General features: G+C 38.4%; 1 protein-coding gene across 5 annotated transcripts in view; it reads left to right on the top strand.

The window, feature by feature from the left end:
• The window catches only part of VWA3A (von Willebrand factor A domain containing 3A), a 142,158-nt gene that overhangs the window by 101,665 nt on the left and 17,598 nt on the right, over positions 1-22,895 (top strand). For 4 of the 5 annotated variants that reach the window (XM_033914789.1, XM_033914788.1, XM_033914790.1 and 1 more), the window contains 6 exons: positions 10,184-10,281; positions 12,423-12,575; positions 15,554-15,662; positions 18,583-18,727; positions 20,468-20,612; positions 21,274-21,425. In XM_033914789.1, coding sequence (XP_033770680.1) covers positions 10,184-10,281; positions 12,423-12,575; positions 15,554-15,662; positions 18,583-18,727; positions 20,468-20,612; positions 21,274-21,425 — 802 coding nt within the window. The remainder of the gene's footprint in view (positions 1-10,183; positions 10,282-12,422; positions 12,576-15,553; positions 15,663-18,582; positions 18,728-20,467; positions 20,613-21,273; positions 21,426-22,895) is intronic. The other variant, XR_004536495.1, reaches the window with a different exon arrangement.

The following is a 22,895-nucleotide window of genomic DNA, read 5'->3' as shown; positions in this document are numbered from 1 at the left end:
TAAGAAATTAAAATTAATTAATTAAAAAAATAATAAATAATTTAATTAATTCAATTAATTCCAGTCATATCCTAGGTCCTGTCCAATCACCCCCCTACTGACACCTATTTTATAGGCTCTGAGGGCCCATGTGCTAACCCTGCATTAATCAATTAGCACATAGCAGTGCCTCAAGTGCTAATTGATTAGTGCTATCACGCTTACTCTCCACCCCCCTTAAAGCCCTATTAGATAAAAATTTAAAATATTTACCATGTCACCAGCAGTAGTATCTGTGAATCCTGTTCAATAAAAACTTACTTGTTCATACAGACTTTATGCGACACGTACATAAAGATTGTGAACACTCATTCCTTGACTGATTCAATAAATGGTTTCACAGCCCAAACAGAATTTTTTTTTAATTCATTTGTCCTTCACCACCTGCAGGTCAGGGTTCAAACTGCCAAAGAAAGGATAAATCTCATTTCCATGTGTTTTCTTCTTCACTGATAAAGAAGGTAGTAAAAATGGAAAAGCAAGGCGAATAATATATACTCAGAAAAAAAAAAAAAAAAGATTAATTGGGGGAGTCTGGGATAGGCATGTGTTCAGGACATCTTAAGTCACTGAAGGTTCAAAATTAATTATTTTTAAACCGTTCTTTCCAGGGGAGAATAAAGCAGCTTGATTTCAGTAGGCAAAAGCAGCTTTATAGAAGGTCAGTGAAAGAAGTTTAACCATAGATTTATGGTACAAGGGGGTGCTGACAAGTTCTCAGCCCAACTAAGAAGGGAATGACGTGGAACCATGAAACTTACAAGTTATTTCACGTATTCACACCTAAGTTCAGCACATTGTGTATGAAAGTTTCTGTAACCCTTCCAAAAAGTACTCTGATGTAGAGAGTTGCGCGGGGACAGAAATCCCACCCGTCCCCGCCAAAGTCCCACCCGTCCCCACCCATCCCCGCGAGGAATCCCACCCGTCCCGTGAGGAATCCCTCCGTTCCCACCCGTCCCCGCGAGGAATCCCCTCCGTCCCCACCCGTCCCTATAAACTTCAGAAATAGTTATTTCATTTAATTATGCTACTGAATTAAAGGCTCTGGTAGAAACCCATTTACAAATAAGCAAAAAGACTTTATTAATTTGAAAATATTAATTGGGAAGAATACATACTTTGTAAACGGGTTTCTACCAGAGCCTCTAATGTTTATAAATTTTTATCAACACAACTAATATACTACTTTATCTTGAAGCAAAAAGGAAATAGAATTATTTTCCTACCTTTGTTGCCTGGTTTCTGCTTTCCTCATGTTCTCATTCAATTCTTTCCATCCACTGTCTCTCTTCCTTCTGCATCTTCCATTTGCTCTGTTACTGTGCCTCTCCCTTTCTTCCCCCTTCCAAATTGGTCTGGCACCCATCTTCTTCTCTCCGCTCCCCCCATCTGTCTTCTTCCCTGCCAGCGTCTTCTCCCTACTCTCTCTTCCTCATTTCCTTTCAGTGTCCTTCTCCCCCCCATCTTCCCCATGTCCTGTCAGCGTCCTTCTCCCTCTCTGTCTTCCCCATGGCCTTTCAGCGTCCTTCTCCACCCCTTTGTCTTCCCCATGTGCTTTCAGCATCCTTCTCCCCCCTCTGTCTTCCACAAGTGCTTTCAGAGTCCTTCCCCCCCCCGCCCTTCCCATGGCCTTTCAGCATCCTTCTCCACCCCTTTGTATTCCCCCATGTGTCCTTCTCCCTCCTCTGTCTTCAAGTGCTTTCAGAGTCCTTCCCCCCCCTCCTGTCTTCACCATGGCCTTTCAGCGTCCTTCTCCCCCCTCCTTCTCTACCGCCCCGGGTGCAGCATAGCCGGCCAGGTCCCCTTACTTTTGTGGCACTTCCCCGACCGACCGACAACAGCCCCGGTCCGACAAACCTCCCTGCCCTTAACCACGAATCTAAATTACCTTCTTACAGCTGCTGTAAGAAGGTAATTTAGATTCGCGGCTACAGGGAAGGGAGGATTGTTGGACCCGGGCTGTTATCGGTCGGTCGGGGAAGTGCCACAAAAGTAAGGGGACCTGACCGGCTGTGCTGCAACCGGGGCGGGGCGGGGCGGGGCAGACCGCCCCCCTCCCTTGGTAGCCACTCGAACCGCGAGGCTACTCTCCTTCTCCTTACCTGCCCTGCCTGCAGCACAGAGCCGAACGGAAGTCTTCCCGACGTCAGCGCTGACGTTGGAGGGAGGGAGGGCTTTGTTTAAGCTTTGTTTAAGCCCTCCCTCCCCTCCGACGTCAGCGCTGACATCGGGAAGACTTCCGTTCAGCTCTGTGCTGCAAGCAGAGAAGGTAGGGAGAAGAAGAGCCGCGCGACTGAGTACATCCAGCCCCGCAGGAGCCCCTCGACCATCGGAGGCGTCCCCATAGGATCCCCGCGACCCTAGGGGGCGTCCCCACGGGATCCCCGTGACCCTAGGGGCATCCCCACAGGATCTCCGTGACCCGAAGGGGGAACCCGCAGGATTCCCGTCGTCCCCGTTCCCATGCAGCTCTCTACTCTGATGTCTGGTCACCGAAATACTGCTTCACTGCTGCAATCATCTACAAAATTGTCACCCTTTCAGATTCTTTTTAAGATTTGGAAACAGAAAATAGTCAGATGGAACAAGGTCTGGTGAGTAGGGTGAGATAGTCTATGCACTGAAACCCCAATTTTTTTTTTTTTTAATTTTTTATTTATTCATTTTTGAATTCTTACAAGTGAATTAAACATAATATAATCAATTTTCATATATCACTTGTATTTACAAACAAATCATTTTGTAATATAGAATAAATACCCCCCTTTTTTATCAATATTCCTAATTCCATATGATATACATTTCCCATCCCTCCCCCACATATCTACTACACATGTGCTAAGATATCTGATCATTAGTATAATTAGTCAATGGTTCCCAAATTTTTTTAAAATTATGAAGATTCCCTTGTTGTAACGCTAACATCTTTTCCATCTTATATATGTGACAAACTGAATTCCACCAAAATGTATAATTTAATTTAGTATAATCTTTCCAATTTTGAGTAATTTGTTGCATGGCGACCCCTGTCAATATTAATAATAACTTGTTATTATTTGCAGAAATCGGACTTTGAGTTCTCATTGCTATACCAAATAATATAGTGTCATATGAGAGTCCTACATGGTTTTCTAATAATTTATTTTTGAAACCCCAATTTTGGGGGCGTGGCTTGGAGCGCGCACGATATGGCAGCTTAACCGCGGAGCTCCTGAGTCCCAGGCAACAACTGAATAAAATAAAACTATTTATTTCACTTGTCCGACTTAAAAATAATAAAAATCAACGGCGGAAATGGCAGCGATAAGGCAAAGAAAAAATGAAAAACCTTGTACTTCGGGAGTGTCGGCAAAAAGATCAAAGGTAACCCCTGTATCGCCGTCCAGCGTACCAATCCCGCTGGAAGCAGATGAAATTAATGAAAAAGCTGACATCATGGCGGAATTATTTAAAATCAAAATAATGCTGAATGATAATGCCAACAAATTATCAGAAGTGAAGGAAGAGTTGATTAACCTGAAACAAGAAATCCAAACTGACAGACAAAGAATGTCTGTGATGGAGGAAAGAATCTGTCAGTTGGAAACTTTCACACAAAAGTGTGAAGAGGAAAAGAAAAATGTAACAGCCTTAAAAAATCAACTAATTGATATGGAGAATCGAGGAAAAAGAAAGAATATTAGAATCCTTGGCTTAGCTGAAAATATTGAAGGAGAAAACCCTATACAGTTCTTGGAAAATCTTTTGCCTAAACTGCTGCAGCTGAATTCTAAATGGCCGTTGGAAATAGAACGTGCCCACAGAATCCCCACAAGAAAACAAACAAACCAGACAGCTCCTAGACCTCTGATCTTCAAAGTATTAAGATACCAACAAGCATTTGAGATCTTAAAAGTGGCAAAAGCAAATAAAAACCTAAACTATAAAGGATCTAAACTGATTTTTGTTCCTGACTTTGCTAAAGATACTGCAAATATAAGGAAACAATTCCTTACATTCAGACAACAATTAAAAGAAAAGGGCTACATGTATGGTCTTTACTATCCGTCTACAATGAGAATTTCTACAGGAAATAAATCTATGTATTTTCAAGATCCTGCTAAACTGAAAGAATTTTTGACACAAGAAGAACCAATGTCTACATAATAAAGCAGAATAAAGCAAATTTATCTAATGAAAATAGATGGAAATAAAGAAAGAAAAAAGAAGAGGAACTAATGTCTACATATAATCAGAATAAAATGGAAGTTTCATCTGAAGAAAGGATATAGAAAATGCAAGATAAAATAAGAATGACAATTTTTGATTCAAATTTTATAACAATATATTGAATTTTATGACTTAAATTAATTTTTGATTTTATTCCATCCATTTAAAAAAAAAAAAAAAATATTTTATAATTTTTGATTCAATTATTATTAATATATTGGATGTTATGATAAATTTACATTATAATTGAATTGAATACTATTATAGAATTATTGCATATATATTTAATACTGCTATTATTAATTGAAAAAAAAAAAAAATTATTTTAGATTTGATTAAATGAGTGTGGAAATTATTATAACATAGATATTTAATTCCTATACATATTAGGTTATTATAAATGATGATGTTTAAAAATGTTATTATTACAATATGATATATGGAATTAGAGTTATATTTTACATATATTAAATTTATTGTAGGGATAATATATTATTTTTACCTAAGACTTGAAAATATTAAGATGATTTATCCAATTATAATTTATATGAATTACTACATCTATATTTAATACTGCTAATATTAATGGAAAAATTTTTTTTGGATTCGGTTAAATGAATGGAAAATTATTATAACATAGGTATTAATTATAAAATCTTTTTTGATATAAATATTTACCTATACATATTACGATACTATAAATGATGATTTTCAAATATATAAAATGATTTACTAAAATATTTATTATTATATATATTATATATATAGGAATAGATATATCTAATTTGAATATATGAAATTAGAACTATATATGAAATATATTTAATTTATTGAAGGGGTAATATATTATTTATATCTAAGACTTGAAAAGATTAATATGATTTATCAAATTAAATTTGATATGAACTATAATATACAAGGGGATTTAATGAAGGTTTAAATGAATAATAAGGTGGATAAAGAAATATGAAATGTATTGAATTAGAGAATATTTTTATGAATGATTAGTTGCCTGGGGGAGGGGATTTAGGTTTTGCATGACCAATGTGTGTTCCAGGACAAACATTGATAGTGGGAGGGTCGGGAGGGAAAATAGAGGGTGGGAATGGGAATCAATATATATTAATTGTGCTGAGATCTAATCATGTATATTATCATAGAATATTGGTTAAAATTTAATGATAAATAAGATGGATATAAAAATTTATTCTATGAATGTCAATGGTTTAAATCATCCTATTAAGAAAAAGAAAATATTATCGTTCCTTAAAAATCAAAATGCGGATATCTACTTCATACAAGAGACCCATCTTTCTGAAACTGAATCTAAAAAATTATCTGGGGGTTGGATTTCTAAATGTTTATTTGCACCGGCTTTAAAGAAAAAAGCTGGAGTGGCTATTCTGATAAACAAAAAATGCAATGCGAATTTCAAATTAATAAATTATGACCCCTTAGGTAGATGGGTGCATGTCGAAATGGATCTGGGAAATACAACCATGAATTTATTCAATTTATATGCTCCTAATACGAATCAAATTGAGTTTTTCAAACAAATTCAACAATTACTTTTACCACTGGCTACATCTAATTTAATAGTAGAAGGAGATTTCAATGCTGTAATGGATCCAATTTTGGATAAAAAACCAAGTAGAATTATGAAATCATTAGGCTTAGATAATTTGATTCAATCTTGTGATTTAGTAGATATATGGCGTATTCTTCATTTTAATGATCAGGAATTTTCTTTTTGTTCTCAGGTCCACAAATCCTTTTCACGAATTGATTATATATTTGTTTCTAATAACCTAGCGCAGCGTGTGATAAAAGCAGTTATAGATCCTATTATAATTTCGGATCATGCTGGTGTGTGGATTAATCTTCAAAATTATGATATTGAACATTTAAATTCAATTTGGAGATTTAATAATACTTTTTTAGCGGATTCAAATTTTCTCGAAGAATTTAAATTAAAAATACAAGAATTTTTTCAAATTAATGATTCAGATAATATTAATGCTGAGATTTTATGGGACGCTTTTAAAGCAACAATGAGAGGAAATATTATTTCATATTCAGCATATATTAATAAACAACATAAAAAACAATTTCTTGAATTAGGAAAACAAATTAAATTATTAGAAAATAAATTAATTGAAAAATGGGAAAATAAAACATTACAAGATTTATTAAAATTAAAAGTTAAATATAATGAGATTTCTTCTCAATTTGTGAGAAAAGATTTATTTAATAGACAAGTTCAATTTTACGGAAATTCAAATAAAGCTGGAAAATTATTAGCAAATTTCCTTAAAGAAAAAAAAAGAAAATCCAAGATTATTGCAATTAAAGATATACAAGGTAATACACACACTAACAATAAAGACATTTTAAGACAATTTCTTGATTTTTATAAAGATTTATATTCTTCTGAATCTTATGAAAATAAAGAACAAGATGGACAAAAAATTTTTAAATTCATTTATTGGACCAAATGTTCCAGATCATATAAAAAGAAGTTTAGAAGAACCTATATCTTTAAAAGAAATAGAATCAGCATTGAAGTCTCTTAGAGTTGGATCCGCTCCGGGTGGTGATGGTTATACGGTTGAATTTTATAAATCATTTCAAAACATTATTTTACCATATCTATTAAAATTGTATCAATATCAAATGAATAATGGAAATATATCAGGTACTATGGCTGATTCATTAATTATTGTCTTACCAAAACCAAACAAAGATCCTACCTTGGTTTCAAATTACAGGCCTATTTCCTTATTAAATGTAGATGGTAAATTAATTTCTAAAGTACTAGCAATAAGATTGGCAAAAGCTCTTCCTTTCATTATTGATGTACATCAAACAGGATTTATTGCTAAAAGACACTCATCACATAACACCAGATTAGCATTTCACTCTTTAAATTTAGCAAAAAATATGAATGATCCAACTTTTATGCTATCTTTGGATGCAGAAAAAGCATTTGATAGAGTAGAATGGAAATTTATGTATCAATCTCTAGAATGGTTTGGAATAGGACCCGGTTTTATTAAAATGATTCAGACATTATATAGCTCTCCTGGTGCAAGATTATATATAAATAACAATTTATCAGATAAATTTAATTTGCAAAGGGGAGTTAGACAAGGATGTCCTTTGTCTCCCTTACTTTTTGATATTGTTCTAGAACCCTTGTTAATTGCAATTAATCAAACTAAGGAGATAAGGGGAATCCCATTTTCTTACTGGGAATATAAACTTTCTGCATATGCAGATGATATCTTATTATATTTGAGAGAACCGGGGATTACTATTCCAAATTTACTTAATCTTCTAGAGGAATTTGGAAAATTCTCTGGATATAAAATTAATTGGAGTAAATCAGAAATTCTTCCAATTAATGTTCACTGCACCAAAGGATTATTTGATTCATATTCATTTATTTGGAAAGAGGAAGGATTAAAATATTTAGGAATTATGATCAAAAATACAATTGATGATACAGTCAAAGAAAATGAAAAACTTTTATTGAAAAAAATTACAGAAATGTGTGAACAATGGAATCCTTTACATCTTTCATGGTGGGGAAGAATTCAAACAATTAAAATGATGATATTGCCTGTGGTTTGTTATCAAATGAGTATGATACCAATATTTTTTCAGGGGTCCTTTTATAAAAAATTAAACAATATTATTACAAAATTTGTTTGGTTTGGGAAAAGACCCAGAATTGCTTTAGTATCTTTACAAAGACCAATTATGGAGGGAGGGGTAAATTTTCCAAATTTTTATAGGTACCATCAAGCCTATATTCTAAGACAGGGTATGTATTGGATCCTCCCAGATCTCATGGAGAATGTACCAGATTGGCTATATTTAGAATGGCGGCTCCTGTTCCCATTACATTTAGATCATTTAATTAGTATAACAATGCCTAGAAGATACAAAGAAAACAGAATATTATTAGACACTTGGAAAACATTAAGATATATAAATAACCTATCACCAGATCCAATTTGTAAATCACTAAATCAATCTATTTGGGTAAACTCCAGGATCAAAATTGGCGGATTTAAGATCGTCTGGAAACAATGGATAAGTGCAGGTATACGAACATTAAATGATGTCATTTCAGAAGGTTCACTGCTTAGTTTTTCACAATTGCAAAATAAATTTGGCTTAAATAAATCACAATATTTTAAATGGATGCAATTGAAGCAGGCCATTCAGGTAGGGTTCCCTGAATGGAAAAATCTTAATACTCAATATAGTCTGCAGGTTTTATGTTTCCAGGCGGATTTCTTGGGTCACCAAGCCGCAAAATGGTACAAATTGATATATGGATTTTTAAATAAAAAAAAGAAAACTGGTCTTAGGGATATTTGGAGTATTGAGATTGGACAGACAATTTCTGCGTCTCAATGGCCACGATTTTGGTCCTGGAGATTAAGATCTACAAAGTCAGCATCTATGAGTCAAACATGGATGTTTTTATTACATAGAGTGTTATGGACCCCTACGCGCTTGCAAAAGATAGATAATACTAGATCCAATAGATGCTGGCATTGTAAAATAGAAATAGGGACGTTAGATCATCTAATTTTTTTTTGTCCCTGTGTAAATGCCTTTTGGAATATGATTTGGCCCCAAATTAACAAATTACTAGAAAATCATGTAGGACTCTCATATGACACTGTATTATTTGGAACTGCAATGAGAACTCAGAGTCCGATCTCAGTAAACAATAATAAACTACTATTAATATTGACAGGAGTCGCCATGCAACAAATAACTCAGAATTGGAAAGACTATACCAAATTAAATTATACGTTCTGGTGGAACTCTGTCTGTCATATATACAAAATGGAAAAAGTAATAGCATTACAACACGGGAACATTCATAATTTCAATAAAATATGGCAACCATTGACTAATTATTCTAATGATTAGTTTTCTTAGCACAATTATAACACTTATATAGAAAAGGGGTGGGATATGTATAATTTTTAAAATCATTAATTGGAAAAAGGGGAGGGATGTATAACTTTTGATTATATATAATATATACTGTTTATAAATTAAGTTGTATTAATGATAGATACAATGATATATAGTAATTAATTATATCACTTGAATTTCAACTATTGTAAAAATTGAAAAATTCAATAAATAAAATTTAAAAAAAAAGAAACCCCAATTTCATCAAAACATCCATCATTTTGCCAGCCTAAGAAGCAGCCACCGATAGCATATCAGTCAAGAATCAATGCCGATTATAGAATTTTGCGTTCTTTTTACACCAGCGCCTTAAATGTAGGCCAGCATTTTAGAAGCCTATATTTAAGGCGCCAGTGTCACTCTTAAGGAAACACCTAAGAACACTTAAGGCCACTTCTGGCGCAAGGCACACCCACACTGGCCTTAGGTGTACTTATGTGCTCCTAAGCACTTCTGTAAGTGCGACAACACCAGTGCTGTAAATGAAGGTGCCATTTGGCACCTTCATTTTTTTTTTTTTTTTTTTTTAAATGTGCTTCTGGATTGGTTGTTTAGCCAACGGTAGGGTGCTCTACTGCAGGCTAACCTTCGACGCTTCTTCAAGAATTTCCTCCTAAGAGCCTATATGGAGTGAAATCCACAAGTCCCATGGAGTACCACCGTACATGCATTATGATGTAGAATGGAGTTTCCTCACTAATGGGCAGTTATATTAATGGTGTCAAATCTTGATATTCTGTCGCCTAGACACTAAGCTAGAGGAAATCTTTTCAGGATAGAGATACATAATCTGGGAGCCCCACTGTTGTCATCAAAGACCCAATACCTTCAGTCACATGACACACAGTTGAGCGGATATATTCGCTGTGTAGTAATTTTATACAATATAGACTGATCTGGTTGTTATTTACATTTATATTTTCCTTGTTAGGTGTAATTTTCAAGAAGTATCCAAAGATGAGGACTGTGAGAAAGTATGTTCCTTTTGTTACCTTGCCAAATGAAGAGGAAATATGCTCAACAAAAGAGGTGTTAATAATAGAAAGAATTTATAATTAGAAATGAAAATTTACCTTTCTTAATTGAAATGCCAATAGTTATAAAGGGGTTGATAGTCAGAACAATTCATTTTGTTAAATCAAAGTGAATGGGCCATCCCTGTATTTTCAGCAACACTTATCTGCACAATGCTGCTGAAAATTCAATAGGACTACTGCAATATTTGCCAGGCTGGAATTGGGGAGATGCTGAGAGTTATGGGGGCAGCGGTAATATTCATCACCAGTATCCGCATAGCCAAGCATATAGAACCATGCAAAAAACAGCCCTAACTTTACCAGGTTACTGTAACTATATGGGTCTGGCATTGAATGTTGGCCATACCTGCATAATTTACAGGCACCACCCTGGACCTGGGTATTCAATACCAGTGCCAAGATAGAGAGTGGCAGAGTAGCACCCTGGTTAGCTCATTAGGCTGAGAACCAGGCAAATTGGGTTCAATTCCCACTGCAGTTCCTTGTAACCCTGAGCAAGACTCTATCCCTTCATCATCCCAAGTACAAAACTTAAGATTGTGAGTCCGCTAAGGATAGAGAAGTACCTGTATATAATAAATGTAAAACTACTTTGGTTGTACCACAGAAAGATGGGATGTCAAAAATCTAATAAACACCCAAATACTGTCACTCTAGGTCAGGGGTGTCCAGTGTCGGTCCTCGAGGGCCGCAATCCAGTCGGGTTTTCAGGATTTCCCCAATGAATATGCATGAGATCTATTAGCATACAATGAAAGCAGTGCATGCAAATAGACCTCATGTATATTCATTGAGGAAATCCTGAAAATCCGACTGGACTGCGGCCCTCGAGGACCGACATTGGACACCCCTGCTCTAGGTGAACGCCTCATCCACCTGGAGGCAGAAACAGCCCTGCAATTATGCTCATACTTTTATGCGTGCTTTTGCACATAAATTTTAAATGAGAAAAATGTGCACACAAAAATATGTGTACATTTATTTCCCAAGTTACTTGTCAAAGGGAAATTTTGGAAATCAGTTTTGAGTTTACAGGTAAACCCACAGATTTTGCACTTACTGTACTTACAAAATCAGAAAATAGTCCCCAGAGAGAGAATCTATATAGGTCTTGGCTCCAGTCTGTTTATGATTTTATTTGTTACTCCAATTAGCTATTTTTAAATAGCTCCTTTAACCAAAGAGAAAGTAATAGAAATTGTAACTTGCTAGTGTACTTTTCCAAAACATAACTTAAATGTGTTCAGATATGACATGGATAATCAGTTGCTTTGCACTGAGAATGAACCGGATGTAGGCATGTTGGTATGTTGTTCTACTGTTCAGTTAATAGTATGCAGATTAGAGAATTACATGGGGACAAATTTGTCCCTGTCCCCGCAGGAATTCAATTTCCCCGTCCCATCCCCGTGAGTTTTGTTGCTGTCCCTGCCACTGCCCCATTCCTGCAAGCTCTGCCTTAACCGCACAAGCCTCAAACACTTTTGATTTTAAAGTGGCTGAGGCTTGTGCAGATGAGGACAGAGCTTAGGCATTGGTGGAATGAGGCATTATGACATCACAATCTGAGCTCTAGAATGTTGCTACTTAGGATTTTAAAGCATTTGAGGCTTGTGCAGATGAGGACGGAGCTTAGGCATCGGTGGAATGAGGCATTATGACATCGCAATCTGAGCTCTAGAATGTTGCTACTTAGGATTTTAAAGTGTTTGAGGCTTGTGCAGATGAGGACAGAGCTGAAATGAGGCATTATGACATCACAATCTGAGCTCTAGAATGTTGCTATTTATGATTTTAAAGCGTTTGAAGCTTGTGCAGATGAGGACAGAGCTTAGGCATTGGTGGAATGAGGCATTATGACATCACAATCTGAGCTCTAGAATGTTGCTACTTATGATTTTAAAATGTTTGAGTCTTGTGCAGATGAGGACAGAGCTTGCAGGAATGGGGCAGGGACAGGAAAAGAACTCATGGGACGGGAAAATGAGTTCCCGCAGGGATGGGGAAAAATTTATCCCCATGTCATTCTCTAATGCAGAGAAGATTCAGTCTATATGAACTTTTCTGTTTGTGTATCATTTCTGCAATTATATGGATTATAATCCACCATTTTTTTTTTCTTTTCTTATAAAGTGGTTGAAAAAGTACAGTTTAAAGAAACTAAAATTAGAGCTGCCTAGTCTGATGTTTGGTCCAGATTGTACCCATCAAAAAAAAATGGTACAAACCTTAAATAAGAAAGTATCTGCAAAATACTGTACCATCTTTCCAAGTGTGAAGATCAATGTAAGTCTGTGTAATATTCCTGCAGGGGTTATGTCCTGATTAGTTAGTTTCATTTAATGCAAATATTTGTTTTTGCTTTGGGAGAACAATAATCAAAGTGCCTGGAAAGGCTGAAAGGTCTGCTAAGATTCTCTTTGAAAATCTAGGCCTGTCCACCTGTTATAAAACAAATGACTTTCTGAAATTTACTCACGTGAACCTTTTTGCGTTGCAATGGTGAGTTCCATTTTGTACATACGACATACAGAATTCCACCAGAAATTGTAATTTAACCTGTCATATTTTTTCCAATTTTAGGTACCTAATGCTTAATGATTGTATGGTATTTAGGGGGCCGTTTATTAAGGTGCATTAACCGATTTAACGCGCCCTAAAGATTAGCTCGCACTAAATGCTAAGATGCCCATAGGAATATAATGGATGTCTTAGCGTTTAGCACGTGCTGATCTAGTACACCTTAATAAAAGGACCCCTTAGTTTTTATGTTTTGAAATAGAAGCAATATGATAGAAGGATAGTCATTTGCTGTTTGAGAACCCAAACCTTACAGAATATTAGTATGTGTGGGATGAATGGTTCAGAGTTTGCATGTGGGGTTTCTGTATTTTCATTTAGGAAGAACTTCATATTTTAAGAAACAATCACATGAAATTGATGCAGGATGGTAAAATGCATGCAGAGGCAAATATTCCATTTTGTGTATTTGAATCCCTAAGAAAACAGTACACTTCCCCCTCCCCATTCGCAGTTTCTGCACTCGCGATTTCACATAATCGCGATTTTTTTCTGGGGAGGGGAAAAATTTTAAAAACCCATATTTTTTACCTCCCTGCTGCCTTCCCGGCCTTACCTGGTGGTCTAGCGGGCTTTTGGGGCAGGAGCGATCTTCATACACTCCTGCCCCGTGGAGATCGCCATGAGGAAATGGTTGTAGGGAGTTCCCGACGTAGTCTCGAGAGACTACGGGAATTCACAGCAGCCATTTCCTCATGGCGATCTGCATGGGGCAGGAGCGTAGGAAGATCGCTCCTGCCCCGAAAACCCTCTAGGCCCCCAGGTAAGGCCGGGAAGGCGACAGGGAGATGGGGGTGGGTCAGAGCCGGATAATCGCGTTTTTTCGCCATTCGCAGTCCAGCTCTGCCCGTATCCCCCGCGAATAACGAGGGAGAAGTGTATTGCTTTTGAGCTGTGACATGCATATTGGAAAAGAAGCATATTACCAATGAGTAGTCTTGTGAATAAAACCTGCTACTTTGATTTTCTGTGTTTTCTGCTGGGAAAAGATTGACAAAAACTTGAATACTCTTCCACTGTCACTATTTTCTCTGGACATTTATCTTCCAGATTTTTATTCTTTTTTCTATTTTTTTTGCCTTGGAAACTCTTGCGGAACAAATAACTGTTAGCTTCAGAAATAATTGCATGAAGAACAAACCCTGAAGGGGGGTCATTTGGCGTAGAAGGGAGGTTAGCTACCCCCGTACTGGTGGCCTGTACCAACCAACAATCAGTGCTGAATGTGTATCTCAGAGAACGAGAGTGATATCCAGAGGCAGGATCAATGATAGAGGGATATAAAAAAAAGATACTATCAACAATAGTTAATGTATAATGGAATGAATAAATAAATATATATTACAATACATTACATTAGTGATTTCTATTCCACCAATACCTTGCGGTTCAAGGCGGATTACATAAAAGTTTTCAGAGATTACATAAAAAGTTTATATAAAAATTTACAGGAATAGTATAAGAGATGTCATAAGAGTTAAATAAGAATTACCAAAGAGTTGTCGTTATCTTAAGGTGATAAATGTTGGGTAATAAGAATTACCAAAGAGTTGTCAAGATCTTAAGTTGGTAAGTGATGGGTAAATAGAGGCATTTTAGCATTAGTTGGGTAATTAGAAGTGGGGTTGAGGTAGAAACTGGTCGTGTTTAGGTAGGAACTGGTCATGTTAGATAGGTTTTATGTATTTTTTGAAGAGTAGGGTTTTAGTATCTTTCTTGAAGGTTTTGTAGTCTGTGGTCAATGACAACAGAATGGTATACAGTATACCATATATAATAAATAAACCTCCATAAGAAAATAGTGTTTCTTATTTAAAAGATTGATGGAATTAGACTAAAAAGAGCATTAAATTGTAATTTGAACCCTTTTTTAACAACTCTATTTCAAAATACTGAAATTTGATAATAAAGCATTCTTTATCACTCTCCAGACCAGTAGAGGTTAATCTTTAGGAGTGGGTTATATATCTCATGACCAGCAGGTGGAGACTGAAACAAAACTGTGGAAAAGTACATAAAGGATACCTTCCCCTATTCCTATCAGTCTACTTCAGTCTCCAGCAGGTGTGAGTGAGCTGTACCCATCTCTCTAGGTAGGGCTGTTGGCAGGGCAGGATTGACCAATAGGCCAAGTAGGCACATGCCTAGGGCCCAAAATGGTCAGAGGGGCCCGATGAAGGAGGGTATCAACATTGTTTTTTCCAAATGGCGATGGGCCCCTCCAGCATCGATCAGCAACATGGGCGCCCCCACCCCACCCCTGATTGGCAACACGGGCCCCACCCTGATCAGCAACACGCCCCCCCCCCCTCAATGGAAAGTAAGACAAGCAAGCAACGTGGGTAATAAAGGCAACGGGAACTGTAAATGTGCAAGCGGTGCTGCTTGCCCAAAGCTTCCCTCTGATGCAGCTTCCTGTTTCAGCCTGGGTGCATAGTGGGGTGGGGCGGAGCAGGGGGCCCAGTGTACTTGTGTGCCTAGGGGCCCTTGAAAAATTAATCCTGCCCTGGCTGTTGGAATTTGTTTAGGGTCTACTAGTCCCCGTTTTTGGCCGGACAGAGCTTGGGTGGGCCCTGTTTGAGGATCTGTCCAACCTTGGGGGTGTCATTTAGTATTACTTGTACTTAGTCTTACAGAGCAACAGAAGGGTTGGAAAATAGGTTTCTTTTTTTGGCTTATTTCAGGGCGTAGTGAAACATCTGCAGTTTCAGCCCAAGGAACTGGAGGAGTATATTGAACAAATTGAGAAACTACTGCGGCGATATATACAGCGAATGCAATGGCTCTTATCAGGTAAAACCATAAATTCTTTTTGAGTGTTTGCATTCTATTCCTGCTGGTGGAGAATACAAGGTCTTTCAGATGCACTTATGTGTACTGGCGTATAGCCCAAACCTTCACTCTGGAACTTATCGCACATACTTTCTCCCATGTCTAGGGTTAACGTATTTGTGAAGACAAAAAAAAAAGAGGACACATAACCCTGCTCTGCCTACAGCCCCATCCCACTCCACCCACAACCCTGCCCTCAATACAATACTTCTTTATCTTAAAGAAAAAAAAGTTTAAAAAATTATTTTTTTTACCTTTATTGTCTCTGATTTCTGCTTTCCTCATATTCTCGTCACTCCCTTCCATCCAGCATCTGCCCTCTCCCCTGTCCATACAGCCTGTGCCCCCTTTCTCCTTTTTACGATTAATTCCAGCTTTGGCTCTCTTCATTTTTATTTCTCCTATACCAGAACCAGCATATCTCCATATTTCTCAGCTGATACCCTTCCCAGCATCAATCTCTCTCTCTCTCATGCCTCTAATGTCTCCCCCTCTCCTTTATTCCTTTATATAATCTCTCCACTCCACCCTGCCAACTCTGTTTCCTTCCTTTCTTTCTCCCCTCACCCTCCGAGCAGCATCTTTCTCTGTCATGCGGTTCGGGACTCCGATATTTCTCTCTAGTCCCTTCCCCCCTCCCCCGGCGGTCTTCAACTTCTATTACACATTGCCAGCAATGTCAGTAATTTAGACACCTGCCGCTATTGAACTCCTCTCTCTGTCGTGTCCCACCTGAGCGGGAACAGGAAATTGCATAACAGAATGTGGGATGTGACAAAGAAGAGAGTATAGGAGGAGCCAACTGGCAGTGGGATGTCTTAATCACGGACGCTGCCAGCATCCAATCTGAGCCTTGAAAGACCGCAGAGGATGGAGGGGGAGGGACTAGAGAGGAAGTGCAGGGCAGACAGAAGGAGAGAAAGACCGAAGACAAGCCAGACTTCGGAAAGGAGGAGAGGTTGGATGCATAATTTATGCTGAGCCCAGAGTGGGTAGACAGGCTTGCAGCCGATTCCCTTTTTAAAAATCCGGACGGACAAATAAAAATTATCATTTCAGCTGCAGTTTCGGTTTTTGCAGATACTGAAAAAAGCAGTTTCAAATGCCCTCTAGTCCCAGCCAATCTATGCTTCTTATTAACAAACTCAGAAGCATCTCACTAAGACTAAACAAAATAATAATCCAGTTAGATGGTCAAACATTTCTTTTTTTTTTTTTTTTTTTTTAATTTTTATTTATAAAATTTTCATTCTTACAATAAATGAATAGCATAATATTTAGTTTATAATAATTATAGTTGTATGTACAATATCATATTATATATATTGAATCCCTTTCCCCTGTTATTTGTTTTTTCATTTTTCCTCATATTAATTTCTATATTTCCCTCCCTAACCCTATATTATTATTATCAATGTGTTAAGATATCTGATCTTTAGAATATTTTGTCAATGGATCCCATATTTTCTTAAAATTTTTTATATTTCCTTGTTGTAATGCCAATATTTTCTCCATTTTGTAAATGTGACACACCGAGTTCCACCAGAATGTATAATTTAGCTTGGTATAATCCTTCCAATTTTGTGTGATTTGCTGCATGGCAACTCCTGTCAATATTAAAAGCAATTTGTTATTGTTTGCTGATATTGGACTTTGTGTTCTCATTGCAGTACCAAATAATATGGTATCATATGAGAGACCAATATGATTTTCTAGTAATATGTTAATTTGGGGCCAAATTAAATTCCAAAAGGCTTTTATGCAAGGACAAAAAAAAATTAAATGATCTAATGTCCCTACTTCTATTTTACAATGCCAGCATCTATTAGATCTAGTATTATCTATTTTTTGCAAGCGCGTCGGGGTCAAACATTTCTATTCTTTAAGAAATTCTCAAACTGTATCATCTCAACAAAAACACTAAATATTTGTTTATATCTTTTTAGAAGTTTTGGTTTTTATGCTGGACACTGGTATTGCTGGAATCTTCTCTTTCATTGCTGTGAATAATGGACATGGGTAGAGTGACCATATGTCTGGTAAAACCTGGACATGTCCTCTTTTTAGACGATTGTCTGGGTGGCGGTTGTTTTTTTTTTTTTTTTTAATTAAGTGAACTTTATTTTTCTATACTGCCAACACCCAAAGAGTTTTAGGCGGTTCACAAAATAAGAAAAACTGAACAATTCAGGGCTCCTTTTACCAAGCCGCATTAGCGGCTTTATCGCACGCACATTTTTAGCGCGTGCTAACCCCTGCGCTAGCCGAAAAACTACCGCCTGCTCAAGAGGAGGCAGTGGCGGCTAGCGTGGCTGGGCAAATTAGCACACGCTATTACACGCATTAAACCGCTAACGCGGCTTCAAAAAAGGAGCCCTCAATGATGAACTACAAAGCATATGAGAAGCAACAGTCCATTATACAATTTTATACTATTATAACATGAATACTATGATGTAGTCGCTAGTCAAGTAACAAATTTTAGATTTTCTTTTACTCATTTTTGGATTATGTGTTTAATTTCTTCCTCTCTTTCACTCAACAATGGAGACTATGGGCCCCTTTTACGAAGCCGCGTTAGCGTTTTTAGCGCACACAGCTTTTTAGTGTGCGCTAAACCTGCGCTACGCGGCTAGAACTAACGTCAGCTCAATGCTGGCGTTAGCGTCTAGCGCGCACTATTACACGCATTAAACCGCTAACGCGGCTTCATAAAAGGTAGCCCTATGTGATTATAGTTTATTTGGTTTAGGTATACCATTTCTTGGAATGTTTGTTTTATAATTTCTTTAAATGCTTGGTATTATTTCATGTATTAAAGCGCTGAAAATATTACAAATAAATAAATTCATACATACAAAATAACCATTTTTTATAATAGGGAGTCATCGTTTGTTTGGTACTATTTTGGAGTCGAAGGTGTGTATTCTGCTTGACATATCTGGTTCTATGGACCCTTATTTACTAGAGGTTAAGAAAGAGTTTACCTCACTGATGTGGGAACAGCTGAGAAGAAATTGTGTCAGGTATGTGGAAAGCTACCATTAGTTACATAGTAAAAGCTCTTGTTCAAATGGTCAAAAAATTGCACTCTCAGGTTGGCCAATCCAGGACACTAGTACCTAGCAAAAACCCAAATTGGACTGCCTATCTTTGTCCGGGTTCACTTAGGTCAGGGGTGTCCAATGTCGGTCCTCGAGGGCCGCAGTCCAGTCGGGTTTTCAGGATTTCCCCAATGAATATGCATTGAAAGCAGTGCATGCAAATAGATCTCATGCATATTCATTGGGGAAATCCTGAAAACCCGACTGGACTGCGGCCCTCGAGGACCGACATTGGACACCCCTGACTTAGGTGGTGCTCAATATCAAATTTATCCCTTAAGGCAGGGGTAGGGAACTCCGGTCCTCGAGAGCCATATTCCAGTCGGGTTTTCAGGATTTCCGCAATGAATATGCATGAGATCTATTTGCATGCACTGCTTTTAATGCATATTCATTGGGGAAATCCTGAAAACCCGACTGGAATACGGCTCTCGAGGACCGGAGTTCCCTACCCCTGCCTTAAGGGATAGCTGGCCACACATAACTGAATAGTCAGTGTTGGTGCCTGGACATGACCTGGCATTGAATATCAGGGCATAACACATCTTGTGGCCAAAAAGCCCCACTGACTGCTTCCAGCTGAATATTTACCCCTTTGTTTTTGAGCTATGCTTATTAATTTAATTAGTGAAGGAAACCAGCCACAAGGAACCTTGAGCAACCTTGAAAGAGACCTGGGAGTGATGGTAGACACAACATTGAAGGCGTCGGCGCAGTGCGCCACAGCCTCAAGGAAAGCGAACAAAATGTTGGGTATCATTAAGAAAGGTATCACGACCAGGACGAAGGAAGTCATCCTGCCACTGTATCGTGCAATGGTGCGCCCGCACCTGGAGTATTGTGTCCAGTACTGGTCGCCGTACCTCAAGAAGGACATGGCGGTACTTGAGAGAGTCCAGAGAAGAGCAGCTAAGCTAATAAAGGGTATGGGGGACCTCTCATATACTGACAGACTGAAAAAGCTGGGGCTTTTCTCCCTGGAAAAGCGACGACTCAGGGGAGACATGATAGAAACCTTCAAGATCATGAAGGGCATAGAAAGAGTAGACAGGGACAGATTTTTCAAGCTATGGGGAACTACAAGTACAAGGGGGCACTCAGAGAAATTGAAAGGGGGAAGGTTTAGAACAAACGCCAGGTAGTTCTTTTTCACCCAGAGGGTGGTGGATACATGGAACGCGCTGCCGGAGGATGTGATAAGCAGAAGCATGTTACAGGGCTTCAAAGAAGGTCTGGACAGGTACCTGGAGGACAAAGGGATTGAGGGGGTACAGATAGGAGTAGAGGTAAGGTTAGAGGGATAGGATTAGAGGTAATTTGTAAAATTAGTCAGAGACCACTGTTCAGGCAGTGGGCCTGATGGGCCGCCGCGGGAGCGGACCACTGGGCGAGATGGACCTCTGGTCTGCCTCAGCGGAGGCAACTTCTTATGTTCTTATGTTCTTAATTGGTATACTTAAAGGAAGGAGAGTGCACACTACAGAAAGTACAAGGAAAGTTTAATCTTCACTAGCCTCACAACATAGAAGGTAAATTTACAGGAGTCAATAGATATCCCTAACTTTTTATACAAGTGCCCTTTATTGACATTTCATCCCCCTCCTGAGCAATGATGTTGCTGGTGACATTTGCTAATTAAGCCATTTTTTTTTTCCTTCCCAGCTTCAACCTGATAACATTTGCAGATACTGTGGAAACCTGGCGAGAATGCCTAACAGAAGTTTCAGATGATGCCTGTCACGATGCTGTGCAGTGGGTGTCAAATGTTCAAGCTCACGGTAATACCTGCATCCTGAAAGCAGTGCAGGTTAGTTTAGCTGCATCATACTGTGGAGAGAAAACAATTTGTCTAATCATCCTAAATAATAAACCTCTGATGGAAGGCACCCGGAAGTGCGCGGTTGTCGACGCGTGCATGTGCGACGTCATCGCGTCTATGTCCACGCAGGCCCATCTGGCCGCGACCCACTTTGGCGGAGGGATCCGGGAGGAAGGGAGGTGCAGGGAGAGGAGGAGAGTCATCAATCAGCCAAAGCTAACAAGCGTCATCTACTAGCTCAGCCAGAGGAATTGCATTTTTAGCCCAATGAAGGCCTTAGTTTAGAACAAAATAATTGTAAATGCTTATCTTGAACACCTCAATTGAAAGAATAAGGTAAGATACTGTAGCAAGTATGTGTAAGAGAGGCTCACACACAGTTCACAAGTCAGTAACTTTACTATTTATACCCAGAATCCATTTTGACTAAACTGAAACATTCAGGAATACTCTGAAATGTAGTCCTGGTGTTTCAGATATAGCAACCCTCCTCTGTTCACACACAAATCCTCTTTTCTTTCCTTGTTATCATGGACATGCTAAACAATAGTTCAAGAAAACACGTATCAGTTATATTCATTACAAAAATGTGTTAATTTTGTATCTTATAATGTTTTATGCATATTCATCTAGGGGTGTTGTTTTCCAGAAAGCTTTTCAGTACAAGGCTGTGCAGGGACTGTATATCCTGACTGATGGAAAGCCAGATACCAGCTGTAATCTTGTTCTGAATGAAGTTGAAAGTCTTCGGAAGGAAAAGGACATCACAATTCACACCATTTCTTTCAACTGCTCTGACAGGTATTTAGTCCATAGCAGAAAAAACTGGCTAAATTGCAGTGCACTCCAAAGAGGTACTGCTCCAGTGTCAGAAGGAGTATGTATCTTTTTCATATACAGATATAGTACTCCCCCAAAATTCGCAGGGGTTCTGTTCTAGGAATCCCTGCGAATTTCGAAAAAGCACGAATACGGTTTTTTGCCTGTCAAAAGGCATAGGAGGCAGGAGAGAGCAGTTAGAGGCAGGAGAGGGCATTTGGAGCGCCGGCAGGTGAAGAAAATTACTCGCGGTCTGCTCCAACCGCCTCTTCCTGTAGTAAAGTCAGGCTACACCAATCAGGAGCTGTTTTGACACACAGCTCCTGATTGGTGTAGCCCGACTTTACTACAGGAAGAGGCAGTCGGAGCAGACTGTGAATGAGTGTGTTGGGCCTGTATGCCTGCAGAACTAGGTAGTACTGAATCTCCTGCTGATCCTGGTCCTTGAGAGGCACTTCAAATCAGCCAAATCAATATGCTCATTATGCCTCCTCTCTGGTATTTAGAATATTATTTCTTTACCAAGTCATTTTCCTCTTGCTCCTTCGAGCCCAGTTGGAGCTGGCCATTATCCTTTAATTTTAACCTACATAGGTCAGGAACCAGAAACTGTTTCCTATAGAATTCAGCTATGTCTGGCCTTTAGGTATCCTACTGAGTAGAGAATGACACGTGGACAAATTTTTCCCCATTCCCGCAGGAACTCATTTTCCCGTCCCATCCCAGAGAGTTCTTTTTCTGTCCATGCCCCATTCCTGCAAGTTCTGTCATTTGCACAAGCCTCAAACACTTTAAAATCATAAGTGTTTGAGGCTTGTGTGGTTAAGGCAGAGCTTACAGGAATGGGACAGGGACAGAGACAAAACTCACGGGGACAGGATGAGGAAATTGAGTTCCTGTGGAGACAAGGACAAATTTGTTCCCTTGTCATTCTCTACTACTGAGCAAAGGCAAAGAGTCCCACCTCCTCCAGGAGCTGCAGTGAGCTCATGGAGAAGTAGACCTGATCTAAAAATAAAATCTAGGACTTCCACATAGAAGTGTGCAGCACTAAACCGGCCCTTGTGTTCTGGTATTTGACCTTGCTGATTCCCTTATATAATCAAACATACATAACTGTGTTGAAAAAAAATATTTATTCCACAAAGAGTGTTCAGGAGGAATTGCTTTTAATGCCATCAGTGTTTATTTTCCTTTAAGCTTCCAGCTCATCTAGAATCTGTTTCAGAAACCTTAATTTGCCACCACCCATTAGATTTCTCTAGCTTTAGCTAGCTCCCTCATTGCAGCAAAAGTCCTTTGGCTGAGAGACATAGCCAGTAATTTGGCTCAGAATCCAGCACAGATGCTCTTTTAACCCATCCAGTAGATGTTCCTATGCTCAGTGGTTAGGACTCTCTTCCTCCTGGGGGCTGTAAATGCTGCTTTTGAAGCCCACCCAGCCTCTGCCAA

The sequence above is a fragment of the Geotrypetes seraphini genome, chromosome 11 (genome assembly GCF_902459505.1).
Source record: "Geotrypetes seraphini chromosome 11, aGeoSer1.1, whole genome shotgun sequence".
Lineage (NCBI taxonomy): Eukaryota > Metazoa > Chordata > Amphibia > Gymnophiona > Dermophiidae > Geotrypetes > Geotrypetes seraphini.
This window is presented reverse-complemented; position numbering and strand designations above follow the sequence as displayed.